This window comes from Lynx canadensis, chromosome B3, assembly GCF_007474595.2.
Source record: "Lynx canadensis isolate LIC74 chromosome B3, mLynCan4.pri.v2, whole genome shotgun sequence".
Classification (NCBI taxonomy): domain Eukaryota; kingdom Metazoa; phylum Chordata; class Mammalia; order Carnivora; family Felidae; genus Lynx; species Lynx canadensis.
Genome location: NC_044308.2, coordinates 80,402,882 through 80,421,712, shown reverse-complemented (window position 1 = coordinate 80,421,712; position 18,831 = coordinate 80,402,882). Strand labels below are relative to the sequence as shown.

The window sequence follows — 18,831 nt, the reverse complement described above, 5'->3', positions numbered from 1 at the left end:
ACTTTTATGTGACTCAATACTCTTCTATAATGATTCCTAACTATTTCAATTGTTTTTGTAAAAGAAAAAAAAGTTTACATAAATACGAGAAAATCATATGAGAGTAAAAAACGGAATGGAAATCACTAAGATGTGATAATTGAAATGTTAAAAACACTCTACTTCAACTGGGACAGAACTCACTGAAAATACCATTAAAGAAATCCCAAACACAAAAATCACAACCTTGTTCAGGAAGGAGGATGTGAATCAAATGTTTTCAGAAGCAGACTAGAATTTCTGCCTTCAACAAATACTTATTTTTCACTAGAATGAACTATATCTAAACAATATGGAAGGATTCAATAAATCATGGCACATTTTTATGGCTAAACAATATTCACACACTAAATAGTACCACTGAAGAAAATTTAAGAAACACTATTAAAAAAAACTTTTTAAAAATGTTTCTTTTTGAGGGGCGGAGAGAGAGGGTGGGAAAGTGGGGTTGGAGCAGAGACAAAGGAAGACAGAGAATCCCAAGCAGGCTCCACCAGTGCAAAGCCCGGCCTGTGGCTCGAGCTCACCAGCCCTGAGATCATGACCTGAGCCAAAGCTGGACATTCAACCGAATGAGCCACCCAGGTGCTCCAAGAAACACTATAATTATTTAAGAAAATGGACTGCTAAAATGAGTTAATGGAAAACTAGAATACAAAACTGTATCTATACTAATAATTCCCAAATTTTAAAAAATACATGTAATGTACATATAAAAAGATATACAGTGTTTAGCTGTAGACTTTGGATGATGATATTACAAGTAAATTTTTACTTCCTTTCTAACAGAGTTTTATACAATTTTCTTCAAAAAACTTGTATTACTCTTTATAATTATAAAGAAAAATGCTAGGAATTACATATTTTATAACCATATAAAATGATGTCCAAGACTGGCTTTCCTCTTCCAACAATAAATGTTTGATTAAGGAGTTCTCCACAAATCATAATGTAAAGAACAATGACATATGCCACAAAGCCAATGTGTAAAGTATATATTATAAAAATTGGAAAAAGCAGTTTTCAGTTTCTCTTTTTAAACAGAGGTCTATTGTATATTTTCTTCTTATTACAAGAACATAGTGAAATAAAAAGAAATTTGAAAAAGCAGGGGCACCTGGCTGGCTCAGTCAGTAGACCATATAACTCTTGACTTTGGAGTCATGAGTTCGAGACCCATGTTGAGGGTAGAGATGACTTAAAAACAAAAACAAAAAAAAAAAAAAAAAAAAAAAATGAGGCTCCTGACTAGCTCTGTCGGTGTGCATGGCTCTTGATTTCTGGGTTGTAAGTTTGAACTTCATGTTGGGTGTAGATTACTTAAAAATAAAATATTAGGGGTGCCTCAGTGGCTCAGTTGGTTAAGTGCCTGACTCCTGATTTCAGCTCAGGTCATGATCTCACTGTTCGTGGGATTAAGCCCTGCATCAGGCTCTGTGTGCTGACAGCATGGAGCCTGCTTGGGCTTCTCTCTCCCCCTCTCTCTGCTCCTCCCCCACTCGTTTACTCATAATAAATAATTAAAAAAATAAATGAAATCATAAAAAAAAAATTTGAAAAAGCACTCAAACTCAAAAACTCAGATATAACCACTGTTAACAACTTGGCATACTGTTGAGCTTGGAAAGCATATTCAATCTTATAGTCTTAAAACAATCATTTTAAGAAATATTAAAAAAAAAAGAAATATTTTTAAGTGTATTTATTAACTGTGGGAGAGATAGAGAGACAGAGAGAGAGAGAGAGAGAGAGAGAGAGAGAGAGAGAGAACCTCAAGGAGGCTTTATGCTATTAGCACAGAGCCTAACATGGGGCTTTAACTCAAAACCGTGAGATCATGACCAGAGTCGAAATCAATATTTGGATGCTTAATCAACTGAGCCACCCAGGCACCCTATTTTAAGAAATATTTTGAGGGGCACCTGGGTGGCTTGGTCAGTTAAGTGTCCGACTTTGGCTCAGGTCATGATCTCACGGTCCGTGAGTTCGAGCCACGCGTCGGGCTCTGTGCTGACAGCTCAGAGCCTGAAGCCTGTTTCAGATTCTGTGTCTCCCTCTCTCTCTGACCCTCCCCTGTTCATGCTCTGTCTCTCTCTGTCTCAAAAATAAATAAACGTTAAAAAAAAAAAAAAAAGAAAAATATTTTGACAGTAAGGTTTGTTGTAAAAAATTTGGAAGATAAAGATAAGCACATGAAAGGGAAGAAATTCTACCACCTGGAGTTATCCACTGTTAACATTTTAATATATGTCAAGGTATGCAATTGTATGTATATAGATTTATGTTCATATATACAAATACACACAAAAATAGATGGATGGATAATAGAGATCATAATGTAAAAACTGCCATCTAAGTTTTGGCTCAAATATCACCTACTCAGACACGTTCCCTGATCTTCTAAACAAATTTAACTTTTACCCCCAAGTTAAGATCTTATCACTCGGTGTTATTTTCTTTATACCACTTAGTATCATTTAACAGTATTCTGTTCATTTGTTTGCTTATTTGTTGATTCATTTTCCCTCCACTCAAATGTAAATTCAATGACTGAAGGAGCCTTCCACATGGTCACTATTATATTTCCAAAGTCTAGAAGAGTCTCTAGACACAAAGAGAGAAATCACTTGTTGTAAACTATTTTTTCACTATCATATACACATTTTCCAGTGTCATTAGTCTTATACGACATGAATTTTAATTTTCAATTGTATTCTACCTTATGGAAATGCTTACTGTTGAACATTGAGATTGGTTGCTTCTAAGATTTTACAATTCCAATAACTTCTTTGGAATGAAACTTTAGAAGTATGCAAAGATTTAAAAAGAATTTGTTTTAATGTTTTTATTTTATTTTTGAGAGAGAGAGAGACACAGCATGAGTGGGGGAGGGGCAGTGAGAGAGGGAGATACAGGATCCGAAGCAGGCTCCAGGCTCTGAGCTATAAGCACAGAGCCTGACATGGCACTCGAACTCATGAACTGTGAGACGATGGATGACCTGAGCCAAAGTCGGCACTCAACCGACTGAGTCACCTAGGCACCCCACAAAGATTTTTAAAAAAAAATTTTTATACCATCTGGCAAAATGGTGACAATTTATATTTTTTAATAGCAGAATATAAATGCACCAATTAATTTTCTGTATCCTTAGCACAGCACTTTACTGTATCTGTGTGCTATGTTAATCTGCATTTCTCTACTAGTGAAATTAAAATTTTCTTCTGATGTTTTTGAGATGGCTGACCCAAAACATTTCAGTCTTTGTCACTCGTATCTAATCAGCGAAGAAAACATCAACTTCTCTAGGAAAGAAAGGCATCACCATTTTTTGTAATTTTAAGCTGTGGATAGAGAGGGCCAGGTAGGGAAATATTTATGTCACCAAATTAAAAAAAAAATACTAAGGCACTGTTCAATTTTCTTAGTAACATTCTTATCTTCTTGGGACTTTCACTGTACTCTTTTATATAAGAAGAAAATAAAACTTACTTCCACTGTTTGATATATTGTAAGGGATTAAGGTTGCATCCTGCATCAGTTAATGCTTTTTTGTATTGCTCCAAATCAGCCTGAAATAAGCAAAGAACGATATAAAAATTTTTACTTTCATGAAAGAGAAGACCATTTTGTTATTATTTTATTCATTAAAAAGTCAGACCAAAGGCACGAGTTTAAATTCCAGGCACCCAAGTAGAACGGAGTCATATTTTGAGTATATGAGTGACACCCGAGACAAAAATCACATCTAATGAAAATTACCTTTGACAGACTCCCAAATCACCTATCCAGTACTTTGTCATCCCTCAGTGAGTCAGTCAATTTTTCCTCCACTTTTGAACTTGCCTTTCCTCAGGATAATCACTATATGAACCAACTGGCTTGACCAAGAATATTTCAGAACCAGAAACACAAAGGGCATGACACTGACTGAGGGGAAATGCAGATTCAGGTTTTCCCCTGTCATATACACTCTAGTGGTCCAAATGCATTAATGGAGTATCAGGTGTCTTACACTTTTTAAACTGTTGTTTTCTCTTTCTTGTTCTTTTTGTTTCCTGATGAGTAAGTCCAGTTGAATTCCTGTAATTTATAGGAGCCTATCATCATAGTGATTCCATCATAAAAATTTTAGAAGACAGAAATTTAATTTTTTTTAATGTTTACTTTTTTTTGAAGGAGAGAGACAGAGCATGAGCAGGGGAGGGGCAGAGACACAGCGAGACACAAAATCTGCAAATAGGCTCCAGGCTCTGAGCTGTCACCACCAAGCCTGACACGGGGCTTGAACTCAGGAGCCATGAGATCATGACCGGAGCCGAAGTCGGATGCTTAACTGACTGAGCCACCCAGGTGCCCCTTACAAGTCAGAAATTTAAAGCTCACCTTCAACCAGAGATGTTCACTATTTTGCATTTTTGGGGCTATCAGCTGACATCAGTAATCATAATTTGCTTTAAGCCTCTTAATGATCACTTAAAACTTATGAAAATATAGTCTTTACCAAAAATAAATGAAAACAATGTGGTCAAATTAAGGGAATTCTGAATTAAGTTTCAGAATCATAAATTCTGAAGCAAATATTATAAATAAGCTATAAGCCTTTTTATATATAAGCCAAATATATATGTATATATACCTATAAAAATCCTCTAAGATATAGGTATGAGATGCTTCTAAAAAGAAAACTAGGGGCGCCTGGGTGGCTCGGTCGGTTAAGCATCCGACTTCGGCTCAGGTCACGATCTCAGGGTCTGCGAGTTCGAGCCCCGCGTCGGGCTCTGCGCTGACAGCTCAGAGCCTGCAGCCTGCTTCAGATTCTGTGTCTCATTCTCTCTCTGCCCCTACCCCACTTGTGCTCTGTCTCTCAAAAACAAATGTTAAAAAAAAAAAAATTTAGAATGAGCAAATATCTGGACTTGTAAATTGCCATTAAGATGTATGTTTAAAAAAAAAAACAAAACAAAGAAACTACACTTTCTTACTAAATTAAAATAAAAGACGTATTCCCAGAACAAAGCAGAATTGGCCTAAAGCAAATATTGGGTTTAGCTTACTGATTTAACACCAAGATTTTTGACCAAAAAAATGCGTTATGATCTATCAGACTTATAAAAATACATGGTATTGGCAAAGGAAAGACGTTTATAACTACTGTATCATCCTAGGTGTCATCTCCAAAGTTCTAACACTTGCTGCTCACCAGTAAAATTTTACTGAGTTAACAGGATAGTTAGCAGGTCTCTAACCTGGCAACAACACTGACACCAAAATTACCATTTGCCTTCAAAGTCAATTAATTACCTATAAACTTTTTTTCTTCTAAAGCAAGTGATGGCCCGTCACAGAAAAAGAAAACAACAAAATTATCCATAATCCTCTTTTCCAGGGGAAAAAAAAATCTAGAAAGGGAAATATGTCATTTCCCAATAATTGTGAAGCATTTACTGATATAAAAGTTATTTGATTGCAATATTAAAAAAATCTCAATTTCATTTTCTTATATGAATCATATCACATACATAAATCTGAAGTGTAATCTAATTAAATTGTGATATTTACATAGCAATTTGGAAGTTTGGGTATTTTCTTCCAATTGACTCCTTATGTTCTATAATTGACATTAGTTTTTAAATAACCTTAAAATATTACATTTTTACTTTAGGTTAAAGATAAATTCAGTGGAAAGCATTAGTGGCTACAGCTTAATGAAATGGAGCTTTTAAGATCATTACATAATGAGAAATAAGGCCAAACTTACAAAAAGCATAGCAAACTTGGTTAACTTCATTTATAATAGCTATTTTCCCAGAAATAAGAATTTGGGCACTTGAATTCAATTCATATTCCAACAACTTAAAAGTGATCAGACATTTCATGAGTGGATAGTTCTTCTGGTGACAATAAATACTGCTATAAAACTCAGCAGTAAATAGAACCAGCCTTAACAAATTGTTTTTTTTTTTTAAAGAAAGGAATGAGGTAGTTATTTGGTCACAGTGATCTGTCTTCTATTTTTGAAACAAACAAATATCTCCCCTTCTATCCAATAACTAAACAAAGAGGACATACCTCAGAGGGTGCTTGCTGTGCACTTATATAATAAATAAGAAACAGCCTCATTTTATCTTCTGGAGTTCCTGCTACATAGGGGGGAAAAAAACTTTCAGAATTCTGGTTAACTGTTATAGTCAACACAAGTATATAAAAATTTAAGGCATATATAAATATGACAAGATAAAATATGGTTCTTTCAAGTGATTTAAGGTTATAGGCACTCTAATTATGACTATGTAACACACAGATATGGAAAATGATTAAATGTTGTGGGAGTAAAGGAATGGGATATGGGAGTATCCTCATTCTCTCTTCCTAAGTGTCTATAAGAGATGTACCTTTCTTAAAAAATTTTTTTAATGTTTATTTTTTTTTCAGAGAGAGAGAGAGAGAGAGCGAGAGAGCGAGAGCGAGCATGAATGAGGAGCGTCAGTGAGAGAGGGAGACACAGAATCTGAGGCAGGATCCAGGCTCTGAGCTGTCAGCACAGAGCCTGACGTGAGGCTAGAACTTGTGAACCGAGAGATCATGACCTGAGCTGAAGTTGGATGCTTAACTGACTGAGCCACCCAGGTGCCCCAAGAGATGAACCTTTTAGATTGAAACTCAGAAAGAACGGAATAGGTAGGATAATCACACACATCTAAAACAGTATACTTCTGAGATGGAAAAAGGATGTCAGTACTAATTATGTAAAGACAATAAATATAAAAATCAGACTGTCCTGGGAAAACAGCTGTATGGTCCTTCTAGGTGTTAGGTTATGAAACCTAAGTATGAAATACTTCTCAAAAGTGGGGTCACAAAATATACAGGTCTCCTCTTTCTTGAGGGTATTCTATCACTATATAAGATTTGAGAAAAGAATACATTTATATATTAAAATAAACACTGTTGTATTATGCAAAATATATTTGCTAGAAATTCTAAGACAAACGTAAGATATCAAAGAAATTTCTTGCTCACATTGAGTTTGATCTGCTACTCTTACTACCCAGAGCCCCAAACTACAGAGAAATTCATTTATTCTCCACCCTGTTACTGGGTGTACTTTGGTACAAAGTGATGAGGCACTGGTCACGGGTAACTCAGTTTTACCACCAACCGATAACAATATGTACTCTCACTTCAAAGTCCTAATGCTCAAGAACTTGGCAGTGTTATACTTTCTTATAGAATAAAAACTAGGAAAATTTTTTCAAAACGTGACTAATGAACCATCGGTTTTTTATACGGTTTAGAATCCAGATAACCATTCTCAAATTATCCTTACTCCCTAAATATGGCAAAGAATGTTAATAAAGATCAATGATGGGTTCTCCAAAGTTCTGATGTTTACAAATAAATATTGTATCTTGGACACTGAATATTATGTTATGAAATTCAGGGTCTTGTTTAAATCCCAGGAGAAAGCTGCTATTTTTGTTTTAGCAGGGAATTAGCCTGGCTGGGTTCAGGCCAAAGTTTCACCAGCTATCTGTGGGTTGTGGTTCCATCATCGATTTCTATTTTCAAAACCTTCTGCAGTGCTACTGGGATCTGTCCAACCATCTAGTGGCCACTGTGGGAACTGGGAAATCATATAGCCCTTTAACTCTTAGTCTTAGGAATGCTATTTAGGATCAGATTCACGTATGTGCAGCTCAGGAGTGAGCCCAGGAATTCATAAACAACTTTATGAGCTTGCTTTCCTGAGCTCCTTCCTCTCTGCAATTTCCCTGGTACTTTCCAATTCCCTTGGCTTTCCCTTTCTGGTGCTTCGGTCAGAAAGCTTTGGCTTTAGTTACCCTGTTCTATTGTGCATTTCCTGCAACTATGACTAAGCAGCTAAAGGACAAAGAAAAAAAGCAACCAGGCTTGCTGTCTGCTCTTGGGACCACCATTCCTAAAGCAGGAGAGAAAGGCTCCCCTCTCTCTGAGTTTTAGGGGCCTGTAGATGCCTGTTACTGTTTTTAATATCCTCAGCATCAACTACTTCTTCAACGAGTCCTAGTAGAAAATGTATTTATAAGCTACAGTCTTTACACTAGGGCACTGTTGCTCCCAGCCCTGCTCAGTTGACTGAACACATATATATACATATATATATATATATATATATATATATATGTGCACGCACATGTTATCTATATTTATTTCTGTCTGACAAATATATAGTGAAAACACCAAGACTATAATACTTCCAATTCCAATCCAACATTATAGAGCTCATTATAGTTTTCTCCCCTTCTCTACTTGTATAGTTTTCTCCCTTTCTCTACTTGTTTTCTCTTCCTTCTCTGACAAGAGGAAACCTGGCACCATTTGTAGCACCTGACATATACACTTCTTTAACCAGTCCACTGTATATAACAAATATCCTCTCTCTGCAGCCATCCCCTTGCCTGTATGGATGTCTTCTCACTCCATGTGGGCTCTGATTCTCTACAATAGACTTGCTCACATGCCTGGCCACACTTCTCACCACACTTGGACTGACACTGGGTTGCTACTGTGTACAGTCACCCTCCTCAATCTGTTACAGCTCTTACAGCCCATGCTTTCACATGTGGCTTCTCTGCTCAATCCACTGGGATTTTGATGCTTCCCTCTGTCCCACATGTGGATGCCTTTCTCATCCTGCTCAGGTTGCAACATCTTGTTTTGGGCTAAAATGGCACCAGACTTCCACTTTGCATGAATGCCTACCTTGTTCTCTTGTAGTTAATGTCTTTAAAACTAAACTGAGAAAGTAAGGGGAAAGAATAGAGAAAGGTTCTGATAGTTTTTTATTAACACATTCATTTGCTTCAACTTTAGTCAAAACTTATTATAAATAATAAGGAATAGCTCTGAAATGATGGGCTTATATATTTTGCATTTTTTCATTGTAAAGTGCAAATAACTCCAAAATAGTATGTTCTCACTACAAATCCAGCTTCTTAAAAGTGTGAGCAATAACCTAAAGCTTCTTAGAGAAGTTTCTGTGAAAAGAATCTTTAATTACAAACAATTTGGAATTTATTACTTTTCAGTTTGGAATAAAGTCTAAAAGTCATACCAAAGTCTAACTCAGAAACCATCATCATTCAGCTAAGTGACTTGTATGCAAAATATAAGCTGAATAGCTTATATACTTTTTATTCATTTTGGAACAGCAGTTTACTGAGATTTGAATTGAAAACTATTCTGAAATGATCAACAAGTCTCTAAAGTTTGGATAGTTTTGGAGGCTAAAACCTATGTGGACCCCCATGATCATTATAACTGAAAGTAAAAATTATAACATTTTCTAAGTACAAAGAGTCATATCTTGTTTTAAGAAAATCTAACATACAAATATTTAGTTAAACGTAAATATGAAAGGAACTGGTTAAGGAGTTTCTTTAAAAGTAAAGTCCCTAAATATTTAAAACAGAATTCAGTTTTAGATATATCCTTTTGGGAAATGCTTTAGGGTTAAACTAAAGTAATGAGAAGTGTATCATTTAGAGACACCTGCTTTGAATGTTATACTTCCAAATCTTCCTAAAACCAGCAGAATTTGAACTTCAGCTATATCACTTTATTTTTTTTCCGCAGATATATCACTTTAAATAAATGAATGCAACAAGTTCTTCAATACCATCAAAGAGAAGTTCAGTGAAATAAAATGCAAATCATTTTTCCACTTCAGGAATTGCTATGCTACGAACTTCTCAACAGAAACTAGCTCATTTAATTATCTCATTATTGGCATGGATTGGAAAAATAATAATTCTATTCAGATTTTACTTATACTGAACATGCTGGATTCAACAGCTCTGAAACTTAACATTAACCTCAAATTTATGGTACATACCATCAGGGTCTGATATTATATCTAGAAGAGATTTATCCAGAGTAGTTTTGCTCATTATTTTTTCTTCATATTCAAAATATACATCTAGTTTTCTTGCCTGTTTCAAAATAAATATTAGATTAGACTATATGAAGTAATAAAGACATACTAAGGGCCTCTCAGCTTACAAGTTTCTATTTTCTATGATCAATTTTTAAAAATAAGTGTTCATTTACTAATAGAATTTACTTTCAAGTTTCTTACTTTTGATCATACACTTAGTTTAAAAAATTACAGATTGACTATTTTACCATATCTGACTTATAAACTCAGAATTAATTCTGCATGTCATATATTAGCAAAGATAAAACTCACACCAATCTCAATTACTGTACTTATTAGTAATTAGCATATAAATAAATAACTGTATTCCATGCAAATTAATGTCAGGTGGTCATGTTATGTTTACTTTTTTAGTGCACAAATCCACACATTTTCAACTTAAACTGGACAGAAAATTACCCTAATTATTTTTAGTGGTTTTTAAACAAAGCTAACTTCCTCATTAATTTTCCTACTTAATACTTTGAAGTTTTAGGTAATGGAAAAGTAGTCAAACTTAGCTCTCCTATATGATCCCTTTTCCAATTTAAAATTTGTTTATTAAAACTATCCAAATGAAGTTAAAATATTAGGATTCTCCAAAGTAAATACAAATTATCATTATCAAGTATCTACTAAATTATGCTTCAATAATACAAAAGAGAAAAGAACATGATTTCTATTGAAAGTGTTAACAATTTAAATGAGAGTAGAAACCATTCATGAAATAAATTAGAATACTCAGAGATACCAATGAAGAACCAAAATATAAACAAAGAACATAAATATACTGAGCTAAGATGATAGAACGAAATAAACAGTTAACCCATTGTAGAGAAGAAAGTGATGAATTTTGACTTGAGATTTCAAAGTGACTGGGGACAGGAATAGAGTTCATTTCAGTGAAAGGAATTGCACCATGCATAGTCAGAGTGGAGAAGTCTGAATGATAGTTTCATTCTAAGGAGTTTCATATATAAAGCAACAGAAAATCAGAGTCCCTCAATCCCACTCTCCCACAGTGGCACACAAGGCCAGTTTTAAATAGCTGAAATACTCAGTTTAAAAATCAATACAACATAAAAAGGTATTTTGAGACCAGTCCTCACCCTTGTTCTCTTCTACCCCTACTCCTATGGATACTTACTTCAACTATTTCTTCTACAGTTGTCCAGTTCCTTTATGCAAAATGTAAGCAAACAGGGTCTATATCCTAATACCTGTCGGCTTTCTGACACAAAAGGAATATACTATACTCTTCTGTTCCTTGCTTTAACTCAACAATATATTCTACATCAGTACACAGAGAATTCTCTTGCCAGTCAACTCTTGGAAGAGTATAATAAACCCTATAAGGGTCTTCCTTTTTATAAACCCTTGGGTCCTTCATATTCTTCAGATTCCCTGATATAGGAACTATTTTCACTACTGTATAATGCTACTTTGAATACTACAGATTAAGAGGTGAAGTCTTAGGAATGGAAAATTTTAATTTTGAAAAAGGACAAAAGAAATGGAAAAGAGATCCTAGGAAAGAGACCATGGTAGTGGCTGTGGGAACGGAAAGGAAGAGACACATTTAATAATTAACATGTGAATGGATATGGGAATCAAAGTAGTGAAAAAAGTCAAAGATAACTCCAGGGGGAACTAAAATGATGGTAGTAGAAACTATGTTAATGTGAACTGAATATGAGACTGGTAAAGGCTAATTATCTCTAGAGTGAAGACTGGAAAGGGGGTGGGGGGGAAGGATATAAAATAAGGTGTTAAGCTGACTTTCAGGCCCTCATGATCTGCTCTAGCCAACCTTTTCTGTTTCACCCACCACTTTTCACTTAGTCACATCAAACACCTCAATGACTTCTGATTAAACATTGTGTACACCTGTAGTCCTCTAGGCATAGGCTTGGGTTATTCTCTTAGTTTTTAAGAATACATTCCTCTTCTATTACCTGTGCAGTGAATTCTACTCATTCTTCAGGGACCAGCTTCTTTGCAACTCTCTTCAATCTCTATTTGTTCCCCCTTGTTGCCCATCAATCTCCTTTTTGCTTGGAGGAATTTATTACCCCCTTAAATGTGTACCATCAGCATTTTACATACCTCTCCATAATAACAATCTTCATACTATATTACTCTCCTTTGTTTACATGCTACCCTTCTAAAACGGTAAATTCCCTAGACTGTGTTTAATTAATCGTTTAGCACTGGGAATTTAACATAGCACCTGGCTCATAACAAGTACTTGACAAGGTCTTTGTTGAATTCCTCAACTAAAAGCAGGACATACACAGATCAAATAGTCATCTTTAGAAGACACAAAAGTAGACGGATGAACTTCTAGGAGTGAAAAATGTAAAGAACCAAGTCTTTAGTGATTTAATATATAAAATTAAATAGGTTCAATGCCATAATGGAGTATAATGTCTGTACCTGCAAACGAATGAAGAAAAGAAACATGGTTCACTGATTTTTGTAGCTACAGACATTAGATTTATTTTGCTAAGTCTTCATGTATTAACTTACACTTAAATTTCTAACAAGCAATGCAAATAGAATCTAAAAGTAAGTTAGTTTAATTGCTAGTGGGTAGGGAGTTTCTTTTGGAGGTGATGAAAATGTTATAAAAGTACATTTTGGTTGTGAATGCACAACTCTGTGACAACACTATAAAAACCATTGAACTGTACACTTTAGATAGGTTAACTAACTGTATGCTATGTGAACTATACCTCGATAAAGCATTAAAGACAATTAACTTAGCATTTCAATATACTGATTCCCATGAAGGAGAGAAAAGAGTGGAGTGGAGATTTTCTAGCCTGAATATGAGAACTAGTATATGTTCAGGATCTATTTGTGCAAGGCACTTTACTTACAGCTATGGCTTTCAAATGTTTTTAAACAGAGAACCTCAGGACCCTCTTTCTCAAATCAAATCTTCTGCAGAACCCTAAACATAAAATAGATACAAGCGACCCATTAAATGTCTCTATAGTGATCTAGGGTACCAGAGAACAGTGTTTGAAAACTACTAACTTAATCTCATTTAATTCTCCAAGTAACACTATGAACTAAGAATTATTAGTCCCATTTTAAAGATGAAGAAACAGACACACAGAAACATATATTTATTCAAGGTTACCAGAGTAGAAGTAGTAGAGAGTTGAGATTCAAATCCAGGTCAGACTCCAATGTACACCACAGATAAAGAGTAGGGAAAATTATATTTTCCTCAAGTACAATTTATTGCTTCTTTTGTTTATGCTTTATGAAAGAAAGTATATTTGTCAATTAGTACATATTTGGGGTTTTTTTTGGTAATACACGTAATTTATATGTGGCAAAAGGTTATTTTGGCCGGATAGATAATATATAGAAGTTCTTTCTCAATTTCTTGAAGTAAAGGAAAATACTAAGAGAAACAACTTCTGTAATCCCAAAGATTAATTATTCTTATACAATAGGAGTTCAAAGGAGAATACAATTTGGATAACAATAATCACATAAAAAATAAACAAATTAAAAATATAAAACAAAATAACAAGGTCAAGATAATGAACAGATTTTTGGTAACTTCAATAAATATCAAGAATAAACAGTAAAAGGATTATTATAGAGACCCAGAGGACTATGCATGGAATACAACTTATATCCAGTGAATATACACTCTGAAAGCCATGAATTTCTTAAAAATCTCTTTAAAAGGGCTAAGGGAGGAATGTGATTTTTAAAAAATTCTAGTGTTTTTCTCCCAATTTCAGAGTTACCATTGGAAAATCAGGCTGATGTTTTTCATGTTTCAGTACACTACCTCAACATTTATATTAAATTAACATAACCCCCACACACAACTTTTTTGACTGCAAAAGCCCACCAGGTTTGAAAAGGACAAAAGGGAACCCTTTAAAAAACTGCTTGTTGGGGCGCCTGGGTGGCGCAGTCGGTTAAGCGTCCGACTTCAGCCAGGTCCCGATCTCGCGGTCCGTGAGTTCGAGCCCCGCGTCGGGCTCTGGGCTGATGGCTCAGAACCTGGAGCCTGTTTCCGATTCTGTGTCTCCCTCTCTCTCTGCCCCTCCCCCATTCATGCTCTGTCTCTCTCTGTCCCAAAAATAAATAAACGTTGAAAAAAAAAAAAAATTAAAAAAAAAAACAAAAAAAAAACCTGCTTGTCCCTTCACTCACAATAATGGAGAACTCTTAAGAGTCATCTGAGATGAACAAGTGGTATTCTTACTTTCTCTTTTGAAAATCTATTACCGAAGCACATTTGTCAGATGACCTATACAGGGCATGAAATGAATTTCTTTTTCTTTCCTACAACTGCAGGGGATTTTTCCTTCTCTTAACCATTCTTTACATTCCAGCTACAAACACCACCATTCTGGTACTCCCTACTCACTGCTAGTTACAATTCTCATTTCTCACCTCAGTCTACGACTGGTTGATGACATAGAGTGGTATTTCTTGACCTTCCCTCTTTTCCAAGCCCTAATTCTATAACCTAGCACAAGTCAGCAGTGAAAGTAAAGGCAAAAAGGGATTAGAGTTATACTTCCTTTACTATTAAGAATCTCAATATTCCTCTCCTACTTCTCACAGGAGAGAGATGGGATGATAAACTCTTCTCTGTTGAAAGACAGTATTAGCAACATTTTACATAATGAATTAAATATGGTTTGTAGGACAGGGGTCTGTGCATCACATTTTACTTATAGTAAAGCATAGCCTAAGCTAAAATAAACTTAGAACCATATTTTTAGGATATAACCTATACCTAAGTTGAAGACCATCTACACCCTAGCCTTTCCTTTCCTGTTCTTTTTTCCCCATGTTTAATCCGTATCATTTTCTTAGTGCTGTATTTACATATCCCATCCTCCAGGTGGCAGCACTTGAACACTGTATTATAATAGTCTGCAGTTGGTGTAGGTTACTAGAATATGAACTCCTTGTTACTATTTACTTATTATTGTGTGCCTTGTGCCCTCCCTGCAAGATAACTGGAATTCTCCAAATCTTAAGTGCTTTTTATAATACAACAAAATAGCAAGTTAACGTATTTTCCATTATCTAGGTGTGTATTCTGTTGCATTTTATACTGGTGGGTTTGAATGGGTCTGCCATCGTTAAGAAATTATGTGGTGCAAAAACCAGATGATACATTAAATTGTATTTGAAGGTGTTCTACAACAAAGGTAGATGAATATATTTACTCTAGAGTACTTGTTCATATGACAGAGTGAATTAGAAATCTTGAATAAAATTCATCCTTATACCTCTACCTCATTTCTATGCAGTGATGGACACTGCACTGTCAGGGTGAGGAATCTGGTTAGGATCTTCTATTTTTTACAACAGCCTATCAATTTTAATACTTGATTATCTTATTTCTAAATAGATGCATTTTTCTCTCAACCAAGCACAATGAATTTCTAGCATTTTAGGCCCAAATCAGAATACGTAACTTCAACCTCTCTGCTAATTCCTACCAAAAGACCAACTAAATAAAGTAGTAACATAATATTTAAAGAATATGCAATCTTTCCACTCTAGACACTATAAACTTAGACATTACTACATTGGAAACTCACAAAACACCCTCACTGAATTATATATTAGTATTAGACCTTTGACTTTCATTAAAGTTGCTATAGAAAATGTGAGTGTAAAAATATCATCGTATCACTCAATTTATTCCAGAAAATGCCCAATATGAACAATGTATTTTGTAATATGATGCTAAGCAACACTTCGCTTAGAATAAAAAAGGGTGCCTGGCTGGCTCAGTCAGTAGAGCATGTGTCTCTTGATTTCTGGGTGAGTTTAAGCTCCACAATGGGAGTCAAGTGTACTTAAAATAAATAAATAAATAAAAATTAAAAGGAAAAAAGAATAAAAAACAAATTCTCCTTTCTGGTAAGAAGGTTTTTGTTGTTGTTGTTTTTTTTAACTTAATTACATCTCTCTCTCTTTTTTTTTTTATCTTGGTTGCCTGAAAATTCAAAGCCAAATTTGAGAATTATCATTATAACTACCGAGTTTTTATTTTATTATTTTTGTTCTATGTGTTATTTGTGAAAGCTACTTTAAATCTGTTTTAGAATACACATGCAACTTTAATCTACAAATTATATTGTATACTGACTCCTAAAAATAAATTCTGACTAAAGTGATCTATGTAATAAAAAATTTTAAATGTACATGAAGTGATGTTTACATGTTTATATGAAAAGTATTAAAAACAAAAATATTAACATAATGAAATCTAAAAATTGATTAATATTTCTAGAAAAAATATTTACACGGCACTTGTAAACTTTATTAAGTCTTATTTTACTATGACTCTCAGAAGCATTTAGTTTTAATTTATACCAACAGTGTGTTGAACTCTTAAAATGTATACCCAGAAAAAGAAAAAACAAATTTAAGCAAACAGAAGAAAAGAAATAATAAAAATTAGAGCAGAAATCAATGAAATTATAAACAAGAAATCAACAGAGACAATCACTGGAACCAAAAGCTGGCTCTTCAAAAAGATCAATAGAATTGATTACAGAATTTTATCAATAATGAATAATCTTCCCAAACAGAAAGCATAAGATCTAGGTAGGTTCACTAATGAATTCCATCAACTATTTAAGTCAGAAATTAAAACAATTTTCTACAATCTCTTTCAGAAAACAGAATGCAACTGGGGTGCCTGGGTGGCTCAGTTTGTTGAGTGTCCAACTTTGGCTCAGGTCATGATTTTGCGGTTTGTGGGTTCGAGCCCTGGGTCAGGCTCTGTGCTGACAGCTCAGAGCCCGGAGCCTGGTCCGGATTCTTTCTCCCTCTCTCTCTGCCCCTCCCCAGCTCACACTCTGTCTCTCTCTCTCAAAAAACAAACAAACAAACAAAAAAAAAAACAATGCAAATAATGAGAAACTAGATGCTTTCCAGCTAAAATCAGGAACGAGGCAAGGATACTCCCTCTCAACTTTCTATTTAACACTGTACTGGAAACCCTAGCTAATGTAATAAGTAAGAGAAGGAAATCAAAGGTACACAGATTGGAATAAAGAAAAAAAAAAACTCTTCATTTGCAGATGACACAATTGTCAATGTAGAAAATTTCAAAAAACAACAAAAAATTTCTGGAACTAATAAGCAACTATAGCACAGTTGCAGGATACAAGGTTAATACACAAAAGTCAATGGCTATAGTAGGAAAAAGGTAAGGATGTCCCCTCTTGCACTCTTTCAACATCATAATGGAGGTCTAGCTAATACAATTAAAAAAGAAAAGGAAAGAGAAGGAATTTAAAGACTGGGAAGGAAAAAAATAAGTCCATCTTTGTTTACAGATAACATGCTTATCTATGTAGAAAATCCCAAAGAAAAAACAACAAAAACTCTAGAAACTAGTAAGTGATTATACAAAGGTTGCAGGATACAAGGTTAATACACACAAGCCAAATGCTTTCTGATAAACTAGCAATGAACAATTGAAATCTGAAATTAAAGCAAAAATACTATTTTCATTAGTACTAAAAATAAGGAAATGAAATACCTATAAATCTAACAAACTACATATAAGATCTATATGAGGAATCTTTAATCTGATTAAAGAAATCAAGGAACAACTAAATAAATGGAGAGATATTCCATGCTCTTCTCAATGTGACCTATAGATTCAACACAATCTCCATTAAACTACCAGCAAGTTATTTTGTAGATATCAACAAAGTGATTTTAAGGTTTATATGGAGACAAGAAAGATCCAGAATAGCCAACACAATACTGAAGGAGAAGAAAAAAGATGGAGGACTGACAATACCTGATTTTATGACTTAAAATAAAGCTACAATACTTAGCCATGTGCTACCAGCTGAAAAGCAGGACAAATATATCAATGGAACAGAGAGTACAGAAGTAGACCTACACAAATATAGTCAACCCATCTTTGACAGAAAAACAAAAGTAACTGAATGGACAAAGGATAGTCTTTTCAACAAATGGTGATGGAACAATCAGACATCTAATGTAAAAGAAAACAATCTAGACACAGACCTTACCTTTCACAAAAATTAAATAAAAATGAATCACAGACTTAAATGTAAAATGCAAAACTATAAAACTCCTAGAAGATAGGAGAAACATAGAAGAAAATTTAGATGATCTTGGATATAGTGAAGACTCTTTAGGTACAACACAAAAGCATGATCCATTAAAGAAAAAAATCAGTAAGCTGTACTTAATTAAAATTAAAAGCTTCTATTCTGTGAAAGACACTGCCAAGAGAATGAAAAGACAAGCCACACAACCAGAGAAAATATTTGCAAAAGATACATCTTTTAAAGGACTTTTTCCTCAAATAATACCAAGAATGCTTAAGACTAAACAATAAGAAAATAAACAGCCCAGACACCACACCAAAGAAGACCCAGATGGCAAGTAAGCATATGAAAAGATGATCCACATTGTACATTATTAGGGAATTGCAAATTAAAGCAATGCGACACCACTACACATATATTTGAATGGCTGAAATCCAACATGGACAACACCAAATGCTGGTAAGGATGTGAAGCAACATGAACTCTCATTCACTGCTGGTGGAGAGCACAGCCACTTTGGAAGGCAGTTTGGCAGTGGGTAGTTTTGTTACCAATCTAAACATACTCTTACCATATGATCCAGCAGCAACCAACCTCATGGGTTAAACACATCCACCCAAAAATCTTCACAGGGACATTTACAGCAACTTTATTTTTTTTTTTTTTTTTTTTTTTTTTTTTTTTTTTTTTTTCCAACATTTATTTATTTTTGGGACAGAGAGAGACAGAGCA

The 18,831-nt window shown here is 34.4% G+C and overlaps 1 protein-coding gene across 1 annotated transcript in view; it reads right to left on the bottom strand.

The window, feature by feature from the left end:
- Positions 1-18,831, bottom strand: part of SCFD1 (sec1 family domain containing 1) — a 123,669-nt gene that overhangs the window by 45,216 nt on the left and 59,622 nt on the right. The window contains exons 15-17 of the mRNA XM_030318874.1: positions 9,917-10,013; positions 6,112-6,182; positions 3,532-3,611 (exon numbers count right to left, since the gene is read on the bottom strand). Coding sequence (XP_030174734.1) covers positions 3,532-3,611; positions 6,112-6,182; positions 9,917-10,013 — 248 coding nt within the window. The remainder of the gene's footprint in view (positions 1-3,531; positions 3,612-6,111; positions 6,183-9,916; positions 10,014-18,831) is intronic.